General features: G+C 47.8%; 1 protein-coding gene across 1 annotated transcript in view; it reads left to right on the top strand.

The window, feature by feature from the left end:
- Positions 1–5,861, top strand: part of Nrf1 (nuclear respiratory factor 1) — a 122,445-nt gene extending 116,584 nt beyond the window's left edge. The window contains exon 12 of the mRNA XM_013020034.1: positions 4,028–5,861. Within this exon, the coding sequence (XP_012875488.1) occupies positions 4,028–4,191 (164 nt within the window). The 3' untranslated portion in view covers positions 4,192–5,861. The remainder of the gene's footprint in view (positions 1–4,027) is intronic.
- Positions 5,862–18,898: the final 13,037 nt, after the last annotated feature.

The raw sequence follows: 18,898 nt of genomic DNA, 5'->3' as shown, positions 1-18,898 counted from the left end.
GCAGAGGGAAAAAAGAACTCTTAAGTCCTTAAAGCAGAATGTGAAGGGCCTCCTGTGCTTAACCAGCTGCAATGACCCAGAATACAAGCCCGGATTAACATGTGCCTCTAGATTAGGGCTAATCAGGGCAAGCTGAGCAGATGCAGGGACAATCCCAGCCTGGTTACTGTACCTCAGCATTTAATCATCTGTCTTGGAAGGGCAGACACCCGACTCAGTGTGAACTAGCCCCTCCCCCCCCTCCCTTGCCATGGATATAAAGACTGCTAGGTCAGAGACATTGAAGTGACTTAATCTAATCCTGTATCAAGATGTGTGTGTAAGAGAGAGACAGAATGCATTTATCTAAAATGGTAGTAGGAAGTACATGTAGAAAGCAGTGGGGTTAGTCATACAATATCTCCTGTGTAGAGTTTCTCCCTCTGAAAAGCATTTAAGATGTGTAGTCACTGTCACCAGTTATTCACTCAGACAGCTTTCCTTTTGTGGAGCTCATTGCACACACTCAGAACAGCCCAATTTTTTCCTTCCCTGGCTGATGTGGAATACAGAAAGTGGAATTTATAAAAACTTCACATGGATGGGTCTGAGTTGTAGCCTGTTGCGTTTACATTTTACCTTATTCTTCCGAGCTGGGAGCTCCTATTGGAGCTCATTCTCATTACTTTAAAACTCTCCCACCTTAGTCATGAATGTACACAGTCCAACGCAAGACAAACACCCAGTGCTGGGAGTAAGACATCCCTCGACAGAGGCCTGCACAAAGGGTGGGGCCACAAGGACAGACCCAAGCCAGAGAAGGCAAAATCTAAAGCTGACTCAGAAAAAAATCAGTCATTTCAGACACCGGTCACGGTACAGGCAAGCACGGAGGTGCACTATCTGAAGAACTTCAGCTACTTCCTGAGTGGCACAGCCTACAATCCCAACGTGGAGTCACCTGAGACTGAGGCAGGAGGACTGTGGGTCTGAGGCGCTCGGGCTACATCTGGAGACCCTTGTTGATGTGTATAGTGATTGGGAAATAATGGAACAATGAATCTACGTACCATGTTTGAAGATCTCTCTGGTTATAGCAGTGCCAGCCACTATGTTTTTTTGTTTTTTGTTTGTTTGTTTTTTTGGTCGGTCGTGGGGCCTGAACTCTGGGCCTGGGCGCTGTCCCACAGCTCTTCAGCTCAAGGCTGGCACTCTACCACTTGAATGCCACTTCCGGCTTTTTTCTTTTTGCTTACGTGGTGCTGAGGAATCGAACCCAGGGCCTCATGCATGCAAGGCAAGCGCTCTACCACTGAGCCACCTTCCCAGCCCCAGTGGAGGGCTTTTGATGGGAGGGGGGCCTCTAAATTGTAATGGCAGGAGTGGGTTTGAACTGAGGGTTTTTGGCTTACTGGGCAGGGACTTTACCACTGAGCCACACCCACAGCTTGCTGTTACTCGCTTGTTTTTCAGGTTAGGTTTGGTGATTTTGCTGAGGGCCAGCTTGGACTGTGATCCTCTGCCTAGCTGGAATGAGGCAGAGGGCTCCAAAGCTGAACTGCCATCCTGTGATCCTGGGCATTCTCAGCGCTGGCAAGGGCACCTTCTAATCACTGTATTGCAAGGTCTTCAAGTGATTCTTTTTTTTTGGGGGGGGGTCCGGTCATGGGGCCTGAACTCTGGGCCTGGGCACTGTCCCTCAGCTCTTCAGCTCAAGGCTAGCGCTCTACCACTTGAATGCCACTTCCGGCTTTTTTCTTTTTGCTTATGTGGTGCTGAGGAATCGAACCCAGGGCTTCAGGCATGCAAGGCAAGCGCTCTACCACTGGGCCACCTTCCCAGCCCCATTCAAGTGATATTTTAAATTGGTGCTGTCCCCCAAACAAGGACTAAATGGGCTGTTTTAGAAAAGTTTGTAGCCCAGGTATTTTTTTGGGGGGAGGGGTCACATATATCCTTACTGTTGCTAAAACAAACAAAAAGTCTATCATTTTAAGTTGAATGATAGTTTTTCGACAACTTGTTATCTGTGACCACACAGAAAAATATTTGTTGCCAAATATGTTGTTAGTTGTTACATTTCCTTTTTGTTTTGTTTTTGTTTTTGTCTTTGTTGTTTTTTGTTTGTTTTATTTTGTTTTGTTTTGTTGGTCATGGAGCTTGAACTCTGGGCTGGGCGCTGTCCTCAGCTCTTCAGCTCAAGGTGAACACTCTACCATTTGAGCCACAGTGCCACTTCCGGTTTTTCTGAGTGGTTTTTTGGAGATAAAGAGTCTCCCAGACTTTCCTTGCCCGAGCTGGCTTTGAACGGCAATCCTCAGATCTCAGCCTCCTGAGCAGCTAGGATTACAGGTGTGAACCACCGAACCCCAACCTACATTTCCTTCTTTTTTTTTTTTAATTATTGTGAAAATACTGTATAGAGGAGTTACAATTACATGGGCAAGATAATGAGTACATTTCTTATCAAGCATTGTAGCCTCCTCCTTTGTTTCCCCTTCCCATCCCTTCCCATCTCCCACCCCCCCCACCCCCAAACATTTCCTTCTTGTATAACTTATTTTCCCTTCAAGTTAATATTTGGCTTGGGGTGGGATGGCATCTGCTTTTGAACCATAATCACCGCTTATATCCAAGTCTAGAAAATCCTCTGCACTTCAGCTCTTTCCCTCTGCTCCTGTCATTTTCTCCCCCTCCCACACCCCATTTCTCAGGACCTCCAAGATGTAGCGGCATACTGCACCCCCTTCTGAGCTTCCTAAGAGTGGGGTTGCGGCTGGACCCTTCCATACCCATAGATGTGTCTACTCTGCCCCGGTGGGCGTGCCATCCACACAGGCAGTAACAATGGCCAGGCCGAGCTGTAGGCTGAAGGCATCTTTGCCAGGATGCTAGAAGGCATTGCTCCACTTTTAGCTTCTAGGTTTCTGTGGGATCCAACACTGCACTTATTACCAATTCTTTGTGTATAACTTGTTAATTCTAGAACCTCTTAAGATTCTTGATGTCTCTCTACTGTTTGGAAAATTTGCTAATGTGCTTAGTGTTTGGGTCTTTTTCATCTCTTGTGCAAGCAGGTGTCAACTGGGCCTTTTCAGACTGAAAGTCATGTTTCTTTCTTTTTTTTCCAGTTCTGGAAAGTTATTTTTTTTATTTTTTTTTAATTTATTTATTTTTTATTTGTGAACATACTGTACAGAGGGGTTACAATTACATGGGCAGGATAATGCATACATTTCTTACCAAGCATTGCAGCCTCCTCCTTTGGTTTACCCTTCACATCCCTTCCCAGCCTCCCCCCTCCCCCACACAGTTCTGGAAAGTTATTATGTCCAACAATTTCCTGTCTTCTGTTTCTGACTTGTAACCTTAGGAGTATGTTAGGGGAACAGGCCTTCCTCTTCCCTACCAAATGTGGTCTTTTCTTGGGATCTTCCCAGGTCAGTTTCTCAAGACAGTGACTGAATCTCAGCTGTGGAGTCATGAATTGGGGCACTGGGGTTGGGGTAGCTACTAGTCCAGCCAATTAAATAGAATTTTCCCACCAAATCTGTTTTCAGTCTTTTCCTTTCTGCAGGTGCCAGACCTCCCATTCCCTGTCATTCTGATCTCAGAAGGAAGAAAAGGTCAACATGGAGTCTTTCTTCATTCATTCTTTCATTCGTTTTTCCAGTCTGTGTGGCAAGCTTGACTCTGAAAGGAAGGGACAGACGGAGCAGAGACCAGAAGAGTGGAGAGGAAGGGAAAGCTTTTCTTTTTGAGTTGTGAGAAACTGGAGCATATGCAGAGTTGAAATTGGCGGGCAGTGTCCCAGAGCATCAGAGCGTGAGGGTCTAGCCACAGAGGAAGATGGCCGTGGAAGGGCTGGCCGGCCAGCTGGCCCATGGGACGGGGGCACTGACTACTTGATGGGTTTGTGCATCTCCCAGAGGAAACATTGGTGCCAGGCAGTGACACCCGATGCCCTGGAACTGGTTGCTCACAGCCAGCCTCCATCCAGGCACCTGAATAGGAACTTCACCAACAGTCTTGCCTTTTGTCTCTCTAGGGCTGGTCCAGATCCCTGTGAGCATGTACCAGACTGTGGTAACCAGCCTCGCCCAGGGCAACGGCCCAGTGCAGGTGGCCATGGCTCCAGTGACCACCAGGATATCGGACAGCGCAGTCACCATGGACGGCCAGGCTGTGGAGGTGGTGACATTGGAACAGTGACATGCAGCCATAACATGGCGTCGTTTTCTAGTCTACTTCAACATTTTTTACACATTTGCAGAGGTGCAATCAAATGGAATTAAGTCTCTCAACTTTGGAAGAAAAGTTTTGTTAACTTTTTTTTTTTAAAGGATGAAAGGCAGCAGATTTTGGAATTGAATTTTTTAAAGCACCACTCTTGATTTTCTGGGATTGGTGAAGTAAGAAACTGCACTATTTCACTGTCCCAAAAAAGCCAAATTGTGGCAGGACTTCTTTCTGCGGGACGTGTGTGTGTGTGTGTGTGTGTGTGTGTGTGTGTGTTTGTGTGTGTGTGTGTGTGTGTGAGTATATATGTATATGTGTACATATGGACATACACATTTACATATATAAAGTATATATATACATATATATATATATATATATTGAAACCCACATGAAATAACCTGTATGAATCAAGGTGAGCTGTGGAAAGAATAATTCACCCAGTTTAGTGGGTGATAGGGTACGTGGGCAGACACAGCCACCTGGTTTTTGTTCATACCAGGGTCATGCGTTGAGCTACTGACAAACTCAGGCAGAGGTGACCATGCCCTTCACCAAAGCTGCCTCCCAGTGGCCGCCCAGAACTCCCTGCTGGACTCACCTGAGGAAGGAGGTTCCGGGACGAGGCGGGGGTCCAGAAAGCGCTCGCAGGCCCGTGTGGTCTGCAGCTAAGACACTCCTCCTCAGGCTGGTCCAGGTGCTGAACTTGCCATGGGCAGGCGAATGTCCTGAAGGGGTCCCAGGCTGGGGCAAGAAGGTGTCCTCAGCCTCCCGTCTCCTCTTTCAGGAAATCCTTCTTGATCTCATGACTATTGAAGAGTTGCTTTGGCTTTAAGGTCAATCCTGAATTGGTCATGTATATGTATATGAACTGGAGCAGAAGTATTAAGGGTCTGAAGAGTGCGTGTTGAGCGTGCTTGTGGATGTGGGGGAGAGGGGAGGGGAAGAGGTGGGAGGAGCAGAAGGGAAAGGAAGGAGAGAAAGAAAAATTAGAGAGCAGGATGCACCAAGGGGAACCATTTTCTCCAACTGTATGAAGCTATAACTTGACAGAGGAAATTGTGATGAACGGGGACCCCTGGCTGGGGAAGCAGCGGCATCCTGATTCAGCCCCAGCTTCAGGCCTCTGTAAGCTGTGTCCCCTGCATTCTTCCGAACTGTTAAATCCTCTGCTTTCCTGGTTGCAAGCCCTGAGCCTCCAGTGGCTAAATTCATCTGACTTTTTGACAGGCCAAATCTCTGCTCCTTCAGTTACAGGGAGTTAACAGTTCCTCCTCCTAAGTCCCCACATGTGTGTGACCGTGTATTTAATGTGGTTGGTTTTATTTTTTTTTTAATGCGACATTAAAAGAGTCTTCATGTCTTGCTCAGCCTTTGAGAAAAGTTGCAGATTCTTGTATTTGCTTGTTTTATATAAAACTACCCAATGTTCTTTGTATGTTCTTTCTGTACGTAATGGGAGGGAGGGTAGGGAAATTTACATATAAACAGTCCTAGTTCTATAATTTGTTATTTTTTTAATTATTATTTTTTATTGTCATTGTGAAGCTGTCCAGGGGCTTTAAAGTCCATGTTCCTTTGTGATGAAATAACTTCCCAATAGTTTGAGAAATGGCCAAGAAGAAAAGGAAAAAAAAAAAAAAGCAAAGTCAAACCCCAGTAGCAGAGCATGGATTCTGTGTTGTTTTCCATTCTGTCAATACTGCCTCATTCAATAAATAGTTTAAAATGTGGCAACAGGAAGTGAAGTGTTCCTCTCTGTAGGAGCCCTTGGCCTCTTGGACAAGAGCTCTCTTTTGGGATGTCTTCTGTGCTTTTCGAAAGATGCTTACACTCAAAGGTCAGCAGTCTTTGAACTGTTCTTGCTGGTGCTGTAGAACTCTGCAAGGAGGAAGGAGGCAGCAGAAGACAGATCAGAGCTGCTGGAAGCCCCAGTACCAGACCAGCTTCATCCCATGTACTAAATCCTAGGGAATGAGGGTGTGAGAGAAAAGTCTGCTTTGACGAGTCCTAAAGATGCTTGAAAGGCTGTTCTAGTTTTGGTACTGGGCATTGTCCCTGAGCTTTTTTGTGCAAGGCTACCACTTGAACATAGCTCCACTACCTGGTGTTCTTAGGATTTAATTATATCCACATTTAAAAATCCAGGCCAGTGATGTTGCTTCTGTGTTGGGAGGGTCTCCCACCCTGAGTACTCTTTAGTACTGAAGTGTCAAGAAACTGCAAGCTAGCTGGGCACTGATGTCTCACGTCAGTTATCCTAGCTACTCCGGAGTCTGAGTTCTGAGCATCGCAATTGAAAGCCAGCCCAGGCAGCAAAGTCCGTTAGATTCATATCTCCACTTAACCACCAGAAAACCAGAAATGGTGCGGTGGCTCAAAGTGGTAGAGCACTGGCCTGAGCTGAAGAGCTTGGATAGCACTCAGGTCCAGAGTTGTCCCACGATCGACAAAAAAAAAAAAAAAAGAAACTCCATGCTATGAATTCTTTCTTGCCTCAGTTTCTAGTCTTTTTGTTTTTTTATTTTTTGGGTTTTTTTTTTTTTTGCTGCCAGTCCTGGGGCTTGAACTCAGGCGCTGGACACTGTCCCTGAGCTTCTTTTGCTCAAGGCTAGCACTCTACCACTTGAGCCATAACACCACTTCCGGCTTTATCTGTTTATGTGTTACTGAAGGATCAAACCCAGGGCTTCATGTATGTTGGTCAAGCACTCTACCACTAAGCCACATTCCCAGCCCTTGGTTTCTAGTCTTAATCACTGCTGTCTTTCCAGTTGTGGCTCTGCTACACCCCCAGCTCAAACTCCTTCCAAATCTATCTTTATAATCTCCTTGCCTGTGTGTGCTGGGACCCCGTTCCCCACACCATTTCTTTTTGTTGTTGGATGGCTTGGTTGGTTTCTTAGCGATAATTGAATGAGAGGGGTCAAGAAGTCTTTACTTTTTTACTTTTTCTTTTCTTTGTGCCAGTAAGTACTGGCGATTAACCCAGGGCCTGTTGTCTAGCTTTTTCACTCAAGTTTGGTATTCTACCACTTTAGTCACACCTCTACTTAGCATTCTCTCTTTCTCTCCCTCTCCTTCTCTCTTTCTCTCTCAATTGGAGATAAGGGTCTCTCCCGCCCTGGCTGATCTTGAACCTTGATCCTCAGATCTCAGCCTCCTGAGTAGCGGGATTGTAGCTGTGAGCCACCGGCACTGCGCAAGAAGTTTTGTCTTTATGTCTTTACTGCTTGACAGTGGTTCAAGCCAAGGGGCTGGCACTAGTGGCTCATGCCTGTAATCCTAGCTACTCAGGAGGCTAAAATCTGAGGATTGCGGTTCAGAGCCAGTGTGGGCAGAAAAGTCCCTCTGAGACTTTTTTTTTTTTAATTGTGAAAATACTGTACAGAGGGGTTACAATTACATGGGCAAGATCATGAGTATATTTCTTATCAAGCATTGTAGCCTCCTCCTTTGTTTCCCCTTCCCATCCTCCCCCCCACCCCTCCCCCCAGACTCTTATCTCCAATTAACTATATACTCAAAAAAAACCAACCAACCCAGAAGTGGCACTGTGGCTCAAAGTTGTAGAGAGCTAGCCTTGAGCAAAAAGAGCTCAGAGACAGCACCCAGGCCCTGAGTTCAAGCCCCATGACTGACAAAAACAAAAAGGGCTTTTGTGCAAGGACTCCCTTGCACAAAAGACACACACTACCACCACCATGCATTTTCACCAGAGAGGGTGAGCCAGAGAAAGGAGTGGCTCAGTCACTGAGGGAATGGAGGCTGATCTTGAGACCCTGGTCAGCGTGATTCTCAGCAGGTGAGAGCTGCTGCTCCCCACCCCTGGCTGATTACCTGGGGAGATCCTGCCTTCACCAAAGACTTATGGAGACAACTAGTTTTGCTAGAACCAATAGAGGCCTTCCATGATTGATTATTGATGTGTGGATGGGAGGTGCTAAATCAGCTGCCCTAGTGACCAGGTAAGCCCCAACCTGTGAGTGAGGCAGAAACAGCTCCCGTGGGGAAGGAGAGGCAGAATGGGAGGATCTCTGGAAAGAGCAGGTCATCACCTCACTAAAGATGGGCCCCGCTTGGCGCTGGAAAGGTGGCTCAGTGGTAGAGCGCTTGCCTTGCATGCATGAGGTCCTGGGTTCAATTCCTCAGCACCACATAAGCAGAAAAAGCCAGAAGTGGCACTGTGGCTCAAGTGGTAGAGCGCTAGCCTTGAGCTGAGGAGCTGAGGGACAGCGCCCAGGCCGAGTTCAGGCCCCACAACCGACCAAAAAAAGAAAAGAATAAAAGATGGGCCCTGCTGTCCTAGCTTCAGAATTTTCTAGATTATCTGGGATCCAGATTTTTAAAAATAAGATCTCCTGATCTCATTAATAAATGAAAAAATTCTTTACATACTCTGCAGGCAAAGAAAAACTGGGATAGAGTTCAGATCTGGCCTGAGAGTCTGTTTTGTTTAGCATCACAAATACCTAATGTCAGGCTGGGAAGGTGGCTCAGTGGTAGAGTGCTTGCCTTGCATGCATGAGGCCCTGGGTTCGATTCCTTAGCACCACATAAGCAAAAAGAAAAAAGCCGGAAGTGGTGCTGTGGCTCAAGTGGTAGAGCGCTAGCCTTGAGCTGAAGAGCTGAGGGACAGCGCCCAGGCTAATGGGAGCCAAAATAGGAAGAGGAGTCCCTCACTGGAAGTGCTCTTTGACTTTTCTGCCCAGGCTGGCTTCAGACTATGATCCTCAGATCTCCTTTTTTAGCTAGGATTACAGGCGTGAGCCACCGATGCCTGGCTTAGATTTGTTATTGTTGTTGTTGCCAGTCCTGGGGCTTGAATCCAGGGCCCAGGCACTATCCCAGAGATTCTTTTTTTTTTTTTGGGGGGGGGGGTCCAGTCGTGGGGCCTGAACTCTGGGCCTGGGCGTTGTCCCTTGGCTCTTCAGCTCAAGGCTAGTACTCTACCACTTGAGCTATAGCGACACTTCCGGCTTTTTTCTTTTTGCTTATGTGGTGCTGAGGAATCGAACCCAGGGCCTCATGCATGCAAGGCAAGCACTCTACCACTGAGCCACCTTCCCAGCTCCCCCTAGAGATTCTTTTTCTCAAGGCTAGAACTCTACCACTTGAGCCACAGTGCTACTTCTGCCTGCCTTTTTCTTTTTTCTTTTTTTTTTTGGTTGGTTGTGGAGCTTGAACTGTGGGTCTGGGCACTGTTCCTCAGCTCTTCAGCTCAAGGCTAGAGCTCTACCACTTGAACCACAGTGCCACTTCAAGTTTTCTAGTGGTTTATTGGAGATAAGAGTTTCAGGGACTTTTTTTTCTTTTTGCTTATGTGGTGCTGAGGAATCGAACCCAGGGCCTCATGCATGCAAGGCAAGCACTCTACCACTGAGCCACCTTCCCAGCTCCCCCTAGAGATTCTTTTTCTCAAGGCTAGAACTCTACCACTTGAGCCACAGTGCTACTTCTGCCTGCCTTTTTCTTTTTTCTTTTTTTTTTTGGTTGGTTGTGGAGCTTGAACTGTGGGTCTGGGCACTGTTCCTCAGCTCTTCAGCTCAAGGCTAGAGCTCTACCACTTGAACCACAGTGCCACTTCAAGTTTTCTAGTGGTTTATTGGAGATAAGAGTTTCAGGGACTTTCCTGCCCAGTCTGGCTTTGGACCACAATCCTTAGATCTCAGCCTCCTGATTAGCTAGGATTACAGTGCCCGGCTCTGCTTTTTTCTGTTTATGTGGTACTGAGCTGAACCCAGGGCTTCACACATGCTAAGCAAGCACTCTATACCACTAAGCCACATTCCTAGCCCCTAGATTTTTAAGAAAATTATTATATCCGAGCGCTGGTGGCACATTCCTATATTCCTAGCTACTAAGGAGGCTGAGATCTTGAAGATCACCATTCAAAGCCAGCCTGGGCAGGAAAGTACATGAGACTCTTATCTCCAATAAACCACCAGAAAAACCAGAAGTGGCGCTGTGACAAGTGGTAGAGCACTAGCCTTGAGCTGAAGAGCTGAGGGACAGCGCCCAGGCCCAGAGTTCATGGTGCCAGAACTCAGGGCCTGGGTGTTGTCCCTGAGCAGTTACACTCAAGGCTAGTGCTTTACAACTTTGAGCCACTGCTCCACTTCTGGTTTTCTGGTGGTTAATTGAAGATATCTCATTTTTCTGCCCTGACTGGCTTCAAACCATGATCCTCAGATCTCAAGCATCTGAGTAGCCAGGATTACAGGTATGAGGCACCAGGTTTTTTTTTTTTATTTTGTAGGTCTTGGCACTTGAACTCAGGGCCAGAGCGCTGTTTCAGTTCTTGCTTAGGACTAGTGCTCTACCACTTTGAGCCACAGCTCCACTTCTGATTTTTAGGCTAATAGGAGATAAGAGACTCATGTCTTTTTCTGCCTGGGCTGGCTTTGAACCATGATCCTGAGATCTCAGCCTCCTGAATAGCTTACAAGTGTAAGCCACCAGCGCCCTGCTAGGATTTTAGTTTTTAAAGTAAACTCTAGGTATGTCTTAAGATCAACCTAGGGCAGCCCCTTCCATGGCCAGCCTGTTGTCAGTTCTAGAAGTGGACCACTGTCATACCTGGAGCAGACTCCCAGATGAGTGAAGTTTTACAGTGGTTCCTTCCTTAATCAAGAAAATACTGGAGCCAGGCACTAATGGCTCACACCTGTAAGGCTAACTACTCAGGTGTCTGAAATCTGAGGGCTGCAGTTTAAAGCCAGCCCAGGCAGTAAAATCCCATGAGACTCTTATCTCCAATTAACCACCAGAATACTGGAAATGGCACTGTGGCTCAAATTGGTAGAGAGCTAGCCTCAACCACAAAAGCTCAGGGATGGTGCCTAAGCCCTGAGTTCAAGACCCACAATGCACCAAAAAAAAAAAACAACAACCAGGAAGTGGTGCTGTGGCTCAAGTGGTGGAGCGCTAGCCTTGAGCAGACAAGCTCAGGGACAGTGTCCAGGCCCAGAGTTCAAGACCCATGACCAAAAAATAAATGAATAAATTTAAAACAATAGGAAGATAATGGGAAGCTGGATGCTGGTGTCATAATCATAGCTACTCAGGAGGCTAAGACTTAGAGGATCACAACTGGAAGGCAGCCTAGGCAAGAAAATCTATGAGACTTATCTCCAATTAATGCCCCCAGTGGTGTCCATAGGGTCAGAGCTACTGGATCCAAACCCCAGATGGTGGCAGCTCTCAGGTGGTTTTGATGCCAGGAGTAATGAAGGTGCATGAAGGACACCCTCCAATGGACCACTTAGATCCCTTGTGTATGAAGATTTGAATGGGTGAATTAGGCGGTCATGTGCTGCCCAACCCTCATACATCTGCACCATCCCCGTGACCTCAAGGATTTTTGTTTCATTGATATACTCTACATACCTATCTGCTTAATAGTGCACCATTCAGAGGTCTGTAGTATATTGACAAAGTTATACAACCATCACCATTATCTAATTTTAAAACACTTTTATTATTCCTAAAAGACAGATTTTTTTGAAAATACTTTTTCACAAAAATAACTTGAAGCAGGCTACATGAAAGATATACACAATGAAGTTTACAGAGAAAAATCAAGAGTCAGCTGAAGCCAAAGGAAGTCACACAGCTGCCACTATGGGGGTCAGCATGGTGGGAGGGACAGTGGTTTCTTGTCACTTCTTCAGAGGCTGAGTGGTCCTGTCCTTAGGATGCTCAGAAAGCAGCTGAAAATCAAAGCATTAAATCCAAAGCACTAAAAAACAAAATGGCTACACCAAGAAAGTGTGGTGCTTTTCCCACTCGCTGGGATGGTGTCCAGAGCCCTGACTGAGTTCTCACTGGCATTAGGACCCCTCAATCTCAGCAGAATCACCAACCCAGGAACTTTAACATGGCAGGGAGCCTGCCTGCTCAGTCCATCTCAGGTGTCTAGAGGAGAGTGGTCTTATGGAAGGAAGGGCTTAAAGATTTCTGCCTTCTCTTTCCTGTCTCCTTGTGTGCCCACAATCCAGCATCTTCAATCCCAGTTTCTGGACTACAAAGAAGGGAAGTATCACATCCATGAGGCAGAGGCCTACCCCATAGCAGAGGGATCCAGTGTAACTCAGGTTTGAGATCTAACCTTCTGACTGGATGGACTTAATGATGGGGCATATTTACAGGGAAAGAATTCTGGGAAAATGTCCTTAAGGAGATGGGGAGAGTCAACAGAAGTTGGTTAAAAGTGGTGATTGTGGCTGGCCACTGGAAGCTCATGCCTGTAATCCTAGCTACTCAGGGGGCTGAGATCTGAGGATTGCAGTTCAAAGCCAGCCCAAGCAGGAAAGTCATGAGACTCTTATCTCCAATAAATGACTAAAAACACGGAAGTGGTGCTATGGCTCAAGTGGTAGAGCGCTAGCCTTGAGCTGTAGAGCTGAGGAACAGGACCCAGGCCCAGCATTCAAGCTCCATGACCCACAAAAAATTAAAGTGCCAGGACAAGATGCCTTTAAGTCCATAAACGGAAGAAGGCACATCAGACTTGTAGGTCAGTCACTGGGAACAAAGGGCTCAATTTTCACATAACTCATAAAAGGGCAACCTCAGCTGTGCACCAGTGGCTCATGTCTGTAATCCTAGCTACTCAGGAAGCTGAGATCTGAAAACAGCAGTTCAAAGCCAGAGTAAGCAGAAAAGTTTATGAGACTTATCTTCAGTTAACCACCAGAAAATCAGAAGTAGAGCTTTGGCCCAAAGTGGTAGAGCACTAACCTTGACCATAAAAACTCAGAAACAGCATACCCAAGCCCTAAATTCAAGCCCCATGACTGACAAAAAAAGAAAAGCTCAGGGACAGTGTGCAGGCCCTGAGTTCAAGCCCCAAGATGGGCACCAAAAAAAGAAAAACTAAATAAAAAAGAAAGGCCAACTTCGGAAAACATGGAGATGGGAACCTCTGCTCCCTTCCCCTTACAACTTCCACTGAAAACTGTCCTTCCTCCTCTGCTCAACGTGCTCTGTACCCACTCCCACTCCGCCTCCATGCCACCTTCAGAAGAGCTGGATGCACAAGGCTGGCTTTCAGGTGGCAGGGGCCTCCCTGGGGCTGAAGGAAAAAAGGCAGGAGACCCTCCAGAATCATATGCTGACAGAGCAAGGCAGGGGTCCTGACTGGAAACGGAGCCTTCATTGCTCCTTCCACTGCCGACCCCTTGGCCCACTGTCTGCCTACTCCATCAGCCTCTCAGGAAGCAGCGCAGGATCCATCCAATGCAGACAGGACCTCTAATCCTGGAAGGTCTGGGTCATGTCTGGCCAACTCCTGTAGCAGAACTCCAAGAACCCAGGATTTGCCCGCTTCCCGCTGTAGGCTAGCCTGAAGCATCTGCAATGTGACAGAAGACACATCCACAACATGGAAACAAGCTTTTTGTTTTAATTTTTTATTATTCTGAAGTTGATCTACAGAGGGGTTATAAAGAGTACATTTCTTTCTTGGACAATGTCACCCCCCCTTTCATTTTTTCAAAAAAAAAACACACAGAAATGAAGGAACCAAGGGTGAACAAATAGTGGTACTCACTGGACACACTACGCTGAAAATAAACTGGGAAAGAGGGAAGGTAACATTGTCCAAAAAGAAATGCAGCCAGGCACTGGTGGCTCACCTGTAGTCCTAGCTACTCAAGAAGCTGAGATCTGAGGATCACAGTTCAAAGCCAGCCTAGGCAGGAAAGTCCATGAGACTCTTACCTCAATAAACCACCAGAAAAACCAGAAGTGGTGTTGTGGCTCATGTGGAAGTGTGCTACCCTTGTGCAGAAGAGCTCAGGGACAGCACCTAGGCCCAGAGTTTAAGCCCCACAACTGACAAAGAAAAAATGAAAAAAAAAAAAAGAAATGTACTCTACCTAACTTATGTAACTATAACCCCTGACTTATTATGTAACTGTACATCACCTTTATAATAAAATAAAAATTAAAAAATATAACAAAAGACACGTTCATTATAAATGCCAGGCTTCTTTTTTTGAATATTTTATTTATTGTCGGTAGTGGGGCTTGAACTCTGGGTCTGGGCGCTGTCCCTCAGCTCTTCAGCTCAAGGCTAGTGCTCTACCACTTGAGTCAGAGCACACTTCCAGCTTTTTCTGCTTATGTCATGCTGAGGAGTCGAACCCAGGGACTCATGCATGCAAGGCAAGCACTCTACCACTGAGCCACCTTCCCAGCCCCACAAGCCAGGCTCTTTGTGTGCAATTTTCTCATCACATATTTAAAGCTGTGTCTGACCTGAACTATGCAAAGCCTATAATCCATTGTTCTCACCAGTGGTACTGTGGTGAGGAACTGACCTAAACTGGCACAATGGCAAAGGTGACCTGATCTAGCCCCACCTAAAGACAGCACCGGCTACAGAATGCCAAACACCTTGGAGAACTCACCTTTTCTCAGCTATCAGGTCCCACCCACAGGCAAGGGTGACTCTCAGCAGCCCCCTCAGCTCCTGCTCACTGTCCAGAAGCACCAAAAACCATGAAGCTTACAGACTGAAAACAGCCTTCATCTTCCCATCTTCAGCTTTCTTTGACCACATCTCCAGTTTCAACCTCTGCAGAAAACCGTTTCCAGGTGGACTAGATTTCCTGAATGACTTTCCCCACAAAACCCAAAGACTAGGTCAAAAGATACGTGCCCCCTTTCTACCACCTTCACCCCACTCCTTTTCTGGGGATGGAATCCATACCAGGCAAGCTCTGCCACTGAGCCACAGCACCACTTCTGGTGGAATCGAACCCAGGTCTTCATGCGTGCTAGGCACTCTACTCCTGAGCCACATTCCCAGCGCATTCCCAGGTGCATGTTTTATTTTCTTGTTGTTCATGGGGCTTGAACTCTGGGCCTGAACGCTGTCCCTCAGCTCTTCAGCTCAAGGCTAGCTCTCTACCACTTGAGCCACTGTACCACTTCCGGTTTTGTAAGTGGTTTATTAGAGATAAGAGTCTCATGGACTTTTCTGCCCAGGCTGATTTTGAACCGCCATCCTCAGATCTCAGCCTCCTGAGTGGCTAGGATTACAGGCATGAGCCACTGGTACCCAGCCAAAAGGTACATTTTTAAACATCTCTTTAAATGTGTAAGTAACAAAAGGCTCTAGGTACTTAAGTCTAGTCTGTGCAGCTCGGAGAACAGAGCTCTGGAGCAGGTGCTTGAATGTAACCCAGATTCTGCAGGGATGGACTGCTTAGTTCCCAAGGCCTGTGAGCTGTGGCTCCTCCAGTTCTCTCTCAACTAAAGTCACCCAGTCTTCCCTTGAGTTTCAGCACGTCTGTCTCTTCTGTTCCTGCCTTGTACAACTGATTTTCTTCTAAACAGAGGATGATTGACTTATTCTTCTCAAATGTCAACTTGCTATTTGTAAACTACCATTTGGCTGGCTTTGAACTCCAGAACTTATGCCTGTCTCCTGAGTGCAATGACTATGGGTGTGCACCATCAGGCCCAGTTCAGGTCCAGCTTTCTTTCTTTTTTTCCGGTTGTAGGGCTTGAACTCTGGGCCTGAGTGCTGTCCCTCAGCTCTCCAGCTCAAGGCTAGGGCTCCACCACTTGAGCTACAGCACCACTTCGGGTTTTCTGGTGGTTTATTGGAGATAAGAGTCTCACAGACTTTCCTGCCCGGGCTGACTTTGAACCATGATCCTCAGATCTCAGCCTCCTGAGTAGCTAGAATTACAGGCATGAGCCACGGGCGCCCAGCTTCAGGTCCAGCTTTCTACCAACCCTTTGGGCCAGATAATTCTTTGTTGAAAAGCGCCATCCTTTGCATTGTAGGATGTTGAGCAGCTTCCTTGGCTCCCAGCCTACTAGCCGTCAGGGGCACCTCCCCTGACACTGCTAACTGTCCCTAGAAGGAGGCAAAATTGCCTCCCATTGAAATCCTATGCTGTCCTAGCATGCCAATCGTAAGTTCTGCTACCTTAGGGCAAGTGACTAGTGTGGGATCCAGACATACTACAGCGCCAACCTCCAGATAGTCCACTCCAAGAGGGTCAGTGTCCACATCTTCATCTCTCACTGTCCCCTCTGGCAAATCTCCTGTGCTACAGCTTGTTCCTTCATTCCTCCCTCTTCTCTCTTCAAAGCCGGCCGGACACGCCCAGTTCTGGAACTATTTCTTTGCCAATGCCAGCACACGTCTATGCCACTTTCTCTTCTCCCCTCCATCCTCACTGCTGTCGAGGGCCACCCTTTGCCTGGCCCATCGCCTCAGCCCAGCTGGAGGCAGGAGAAAGGCCTGCCTTTATTGGATGCTCAAAAGATGCTCCCACAATCTGGGAGACTGTGGAGTCCCAAGTCCTTAGCTCTCAGGCTGGAGCCGGCTGCCAGCCTTGGCACTGGCTAGAACCTCCCTTTTGAAGGTCAAAGCCAGGTATGTCTTCCTGACCTCCTAAGACCCATGGACTACCTGCCATGAGAATCCCTTGCAAGGTGGGTATGTGGATTCTGGCAGTGACCGGGATCCCGGAGAGGCCTAAGGTTCAAGTGAAGATGCATACTCAGGTCTGAGATTCCAGGTGTGCTTGTAGGAATGGGAGCGCCTTCAAGTTGGAGGGCAGGAAGCAGTAGATCCACTTATCAGCAAAGGAAGGTGAAATATGCCAGACAACAGCCTGGAGGAAGAGCTGTGGCAGACAGAAGAGAGGTTGAGGATGAGAGGAAGGAGGTGCTGGTGTCAGTGCAAGGCAGGGCTGGGTCATGCTAGTGATTAGCACAGGTCAGGCCCTTGGGGCAGGTGAAGGAGGGCTCTGGAGAGATTAACCCAGTCAGCAGTGCAGACTGGGGAGCCCAGCTGAGATGTGGCAACTGTGATGGTCCCTGGGCGATCCCCACACACCCTCTAGGGCCACCCCCCCCACACACACTGGTTCTGTGTCCAGACCCCAAGAACTGAGTAGTTCCTGCAGGGATCAAAGGGACCACTAAGAACTAACTGCCCATGATCACACTCCTCTTCACTCCTAGTCCACACGCTAGCATCCCGGTCCTCTCTGCTCACTGATGCTCTGCCTGGGGTTTGCAATGATGATTGAAGTCATGAAAATACAGCACAGAGCCAGGCGGTGGCTCACACCTGCTATCCGAGCTACTCAAAAGATCTGAGGATGGAGGTTCAAAGGTAGGCCAGGCAGAAAAGACTCTTATCTCCAATAAACTACTCAGAAAAAGCCCACAAGTTGGCGCTATGGCTCAAGTGGTAGAGTGCCAGCCTTGAGCACAAGAGCTTAGGGACAGCGCCCAGGCCCTGAGTTCAAACCCCAGGATTGGAGGGGGGTGGGGGGAAATACCAGTACATAGCAAGTGCTCCAACATAATAGCTTTTTATCAGGACCCAATCTATACAAAGTGACTCACCCCTTGCATTTCTTCTTCAGTTCCAACCTGGCAAGGTTCCACTGCCATCCCTGCTTGCCCCTTTCAGTCTACAAAGCAGTCAGTCTGGAGCCCCAGCAGCTGTGCCAGAAGAGATGGCTGGAGGTAAGCACAGACCAGCTCTGCTGCCTCCATCTTTTGACTATAAATTACATAATTGCAGCTGTTCACCTGTTCCCCCGAACGCTTACCACTTAGCAGAAGCACTGGCAATGATTATGCACACCATTAACTGCCCTTCCATCCAGTCTGCCAGGGTTTATGGCTACACGAAAGGGCGCAACCCATGCCGCCGCCTCCTCGTTTTTCTGCTCTTCAGGAGATTCAAGACAGACTCTGGCAGCCCCCACTCACCTCCAGGAGTGTGCCAAGCCCTACTACTGCATTCCCTATGGCCTCTGCCTACCTCCTCCTACCCCACCTCTTGGGTTAACCCTTGCTCTCCCACCATGCACCCAATGTCTCATTTGATCCTTTCTCATTAACTACAAGAATAATCTGGCCAAAGACAGATCTGATCATGTGCCCCCAGACTGCTGTGGCTCCGACAACAGTTTGAAGAAAACATGTCCCCTAAATAATGGCTTGCCTCTCAGCCGGTATTGTTGGTGTTGTTTTTAAACTGGGACTTGAACTCAAGACTTTGCGCTGTGTCTTAACCAAAGGTACCGTGTTTTCTTCAATAGCCACCTTTCCTGTTTCTCAATCTCCCAGACCCTTCAGGTCCTCAGTGCTCCCAGGAGCAGGCATGCCTTAGGCACGCACATCACTCTTCGGTCGTGCTGCTGTGCAGAGCCACCTTACTTACCTAACACCTTCAGGTGTTCAGAGGCCACCCCCACTCTTCTCTGGGTGCCCTCTGCCTGCCCCACCTTACTCAGCCCCATCTCTTCCAAGGAGGCTGCACAGAGCTGTGCCAGCTGATGTGGTGAGGTATTAGCCACCCAGCAGCCTGGTAATGGCACTGCTGATATTCTGAGGACCTGAAGGGGGAAGAGAGCAGCAGCTGGACTCGGAGTGACGGGACCAGCCGGGAGAACAGCGGGTCAGCCGTGAGTAGCGTAGAGGAAAGGCTTTACTATTTGTGTTGGCGAGAGCATGCACTCGCGTATCCCGCACGCACAGCATCCAGTTTTGCTGCCTTGACCATTTTTTTATTTTGTCGGTCATGGGGCTTGAACTCTGGGTCTGAGCGCTGTCCCTCAGCTCTTCAGCTCAAAGCGAGCACCCTACCACTTGAGCCACAGCGCCACTTCTGGCTTTTTTCTGCTTATGTGGT

The sequence above is a fragment of the Dipodomys ordii genome, unplaced genomic scaffold, assembly GCF_000151885.1.
Source record: "Dipodomys ordii isolate 6190 unplaced genomic scaffold, Dord_2.0 Scaffold48, whole genome shotgun sequence".
In the NCBI taxonomy this organism is placed as follows: Eukaryota; Metazoa; Chordata; class Mammalia; order Rodentia; family Heteromyidae; genus Dipodomys; species Dipodomys ordii.
The sequence above is the reverse complement of the archived record's forward strand: the minus strand, read 5'-3'. Positions and strand labels throughout refer to the sequence as shown.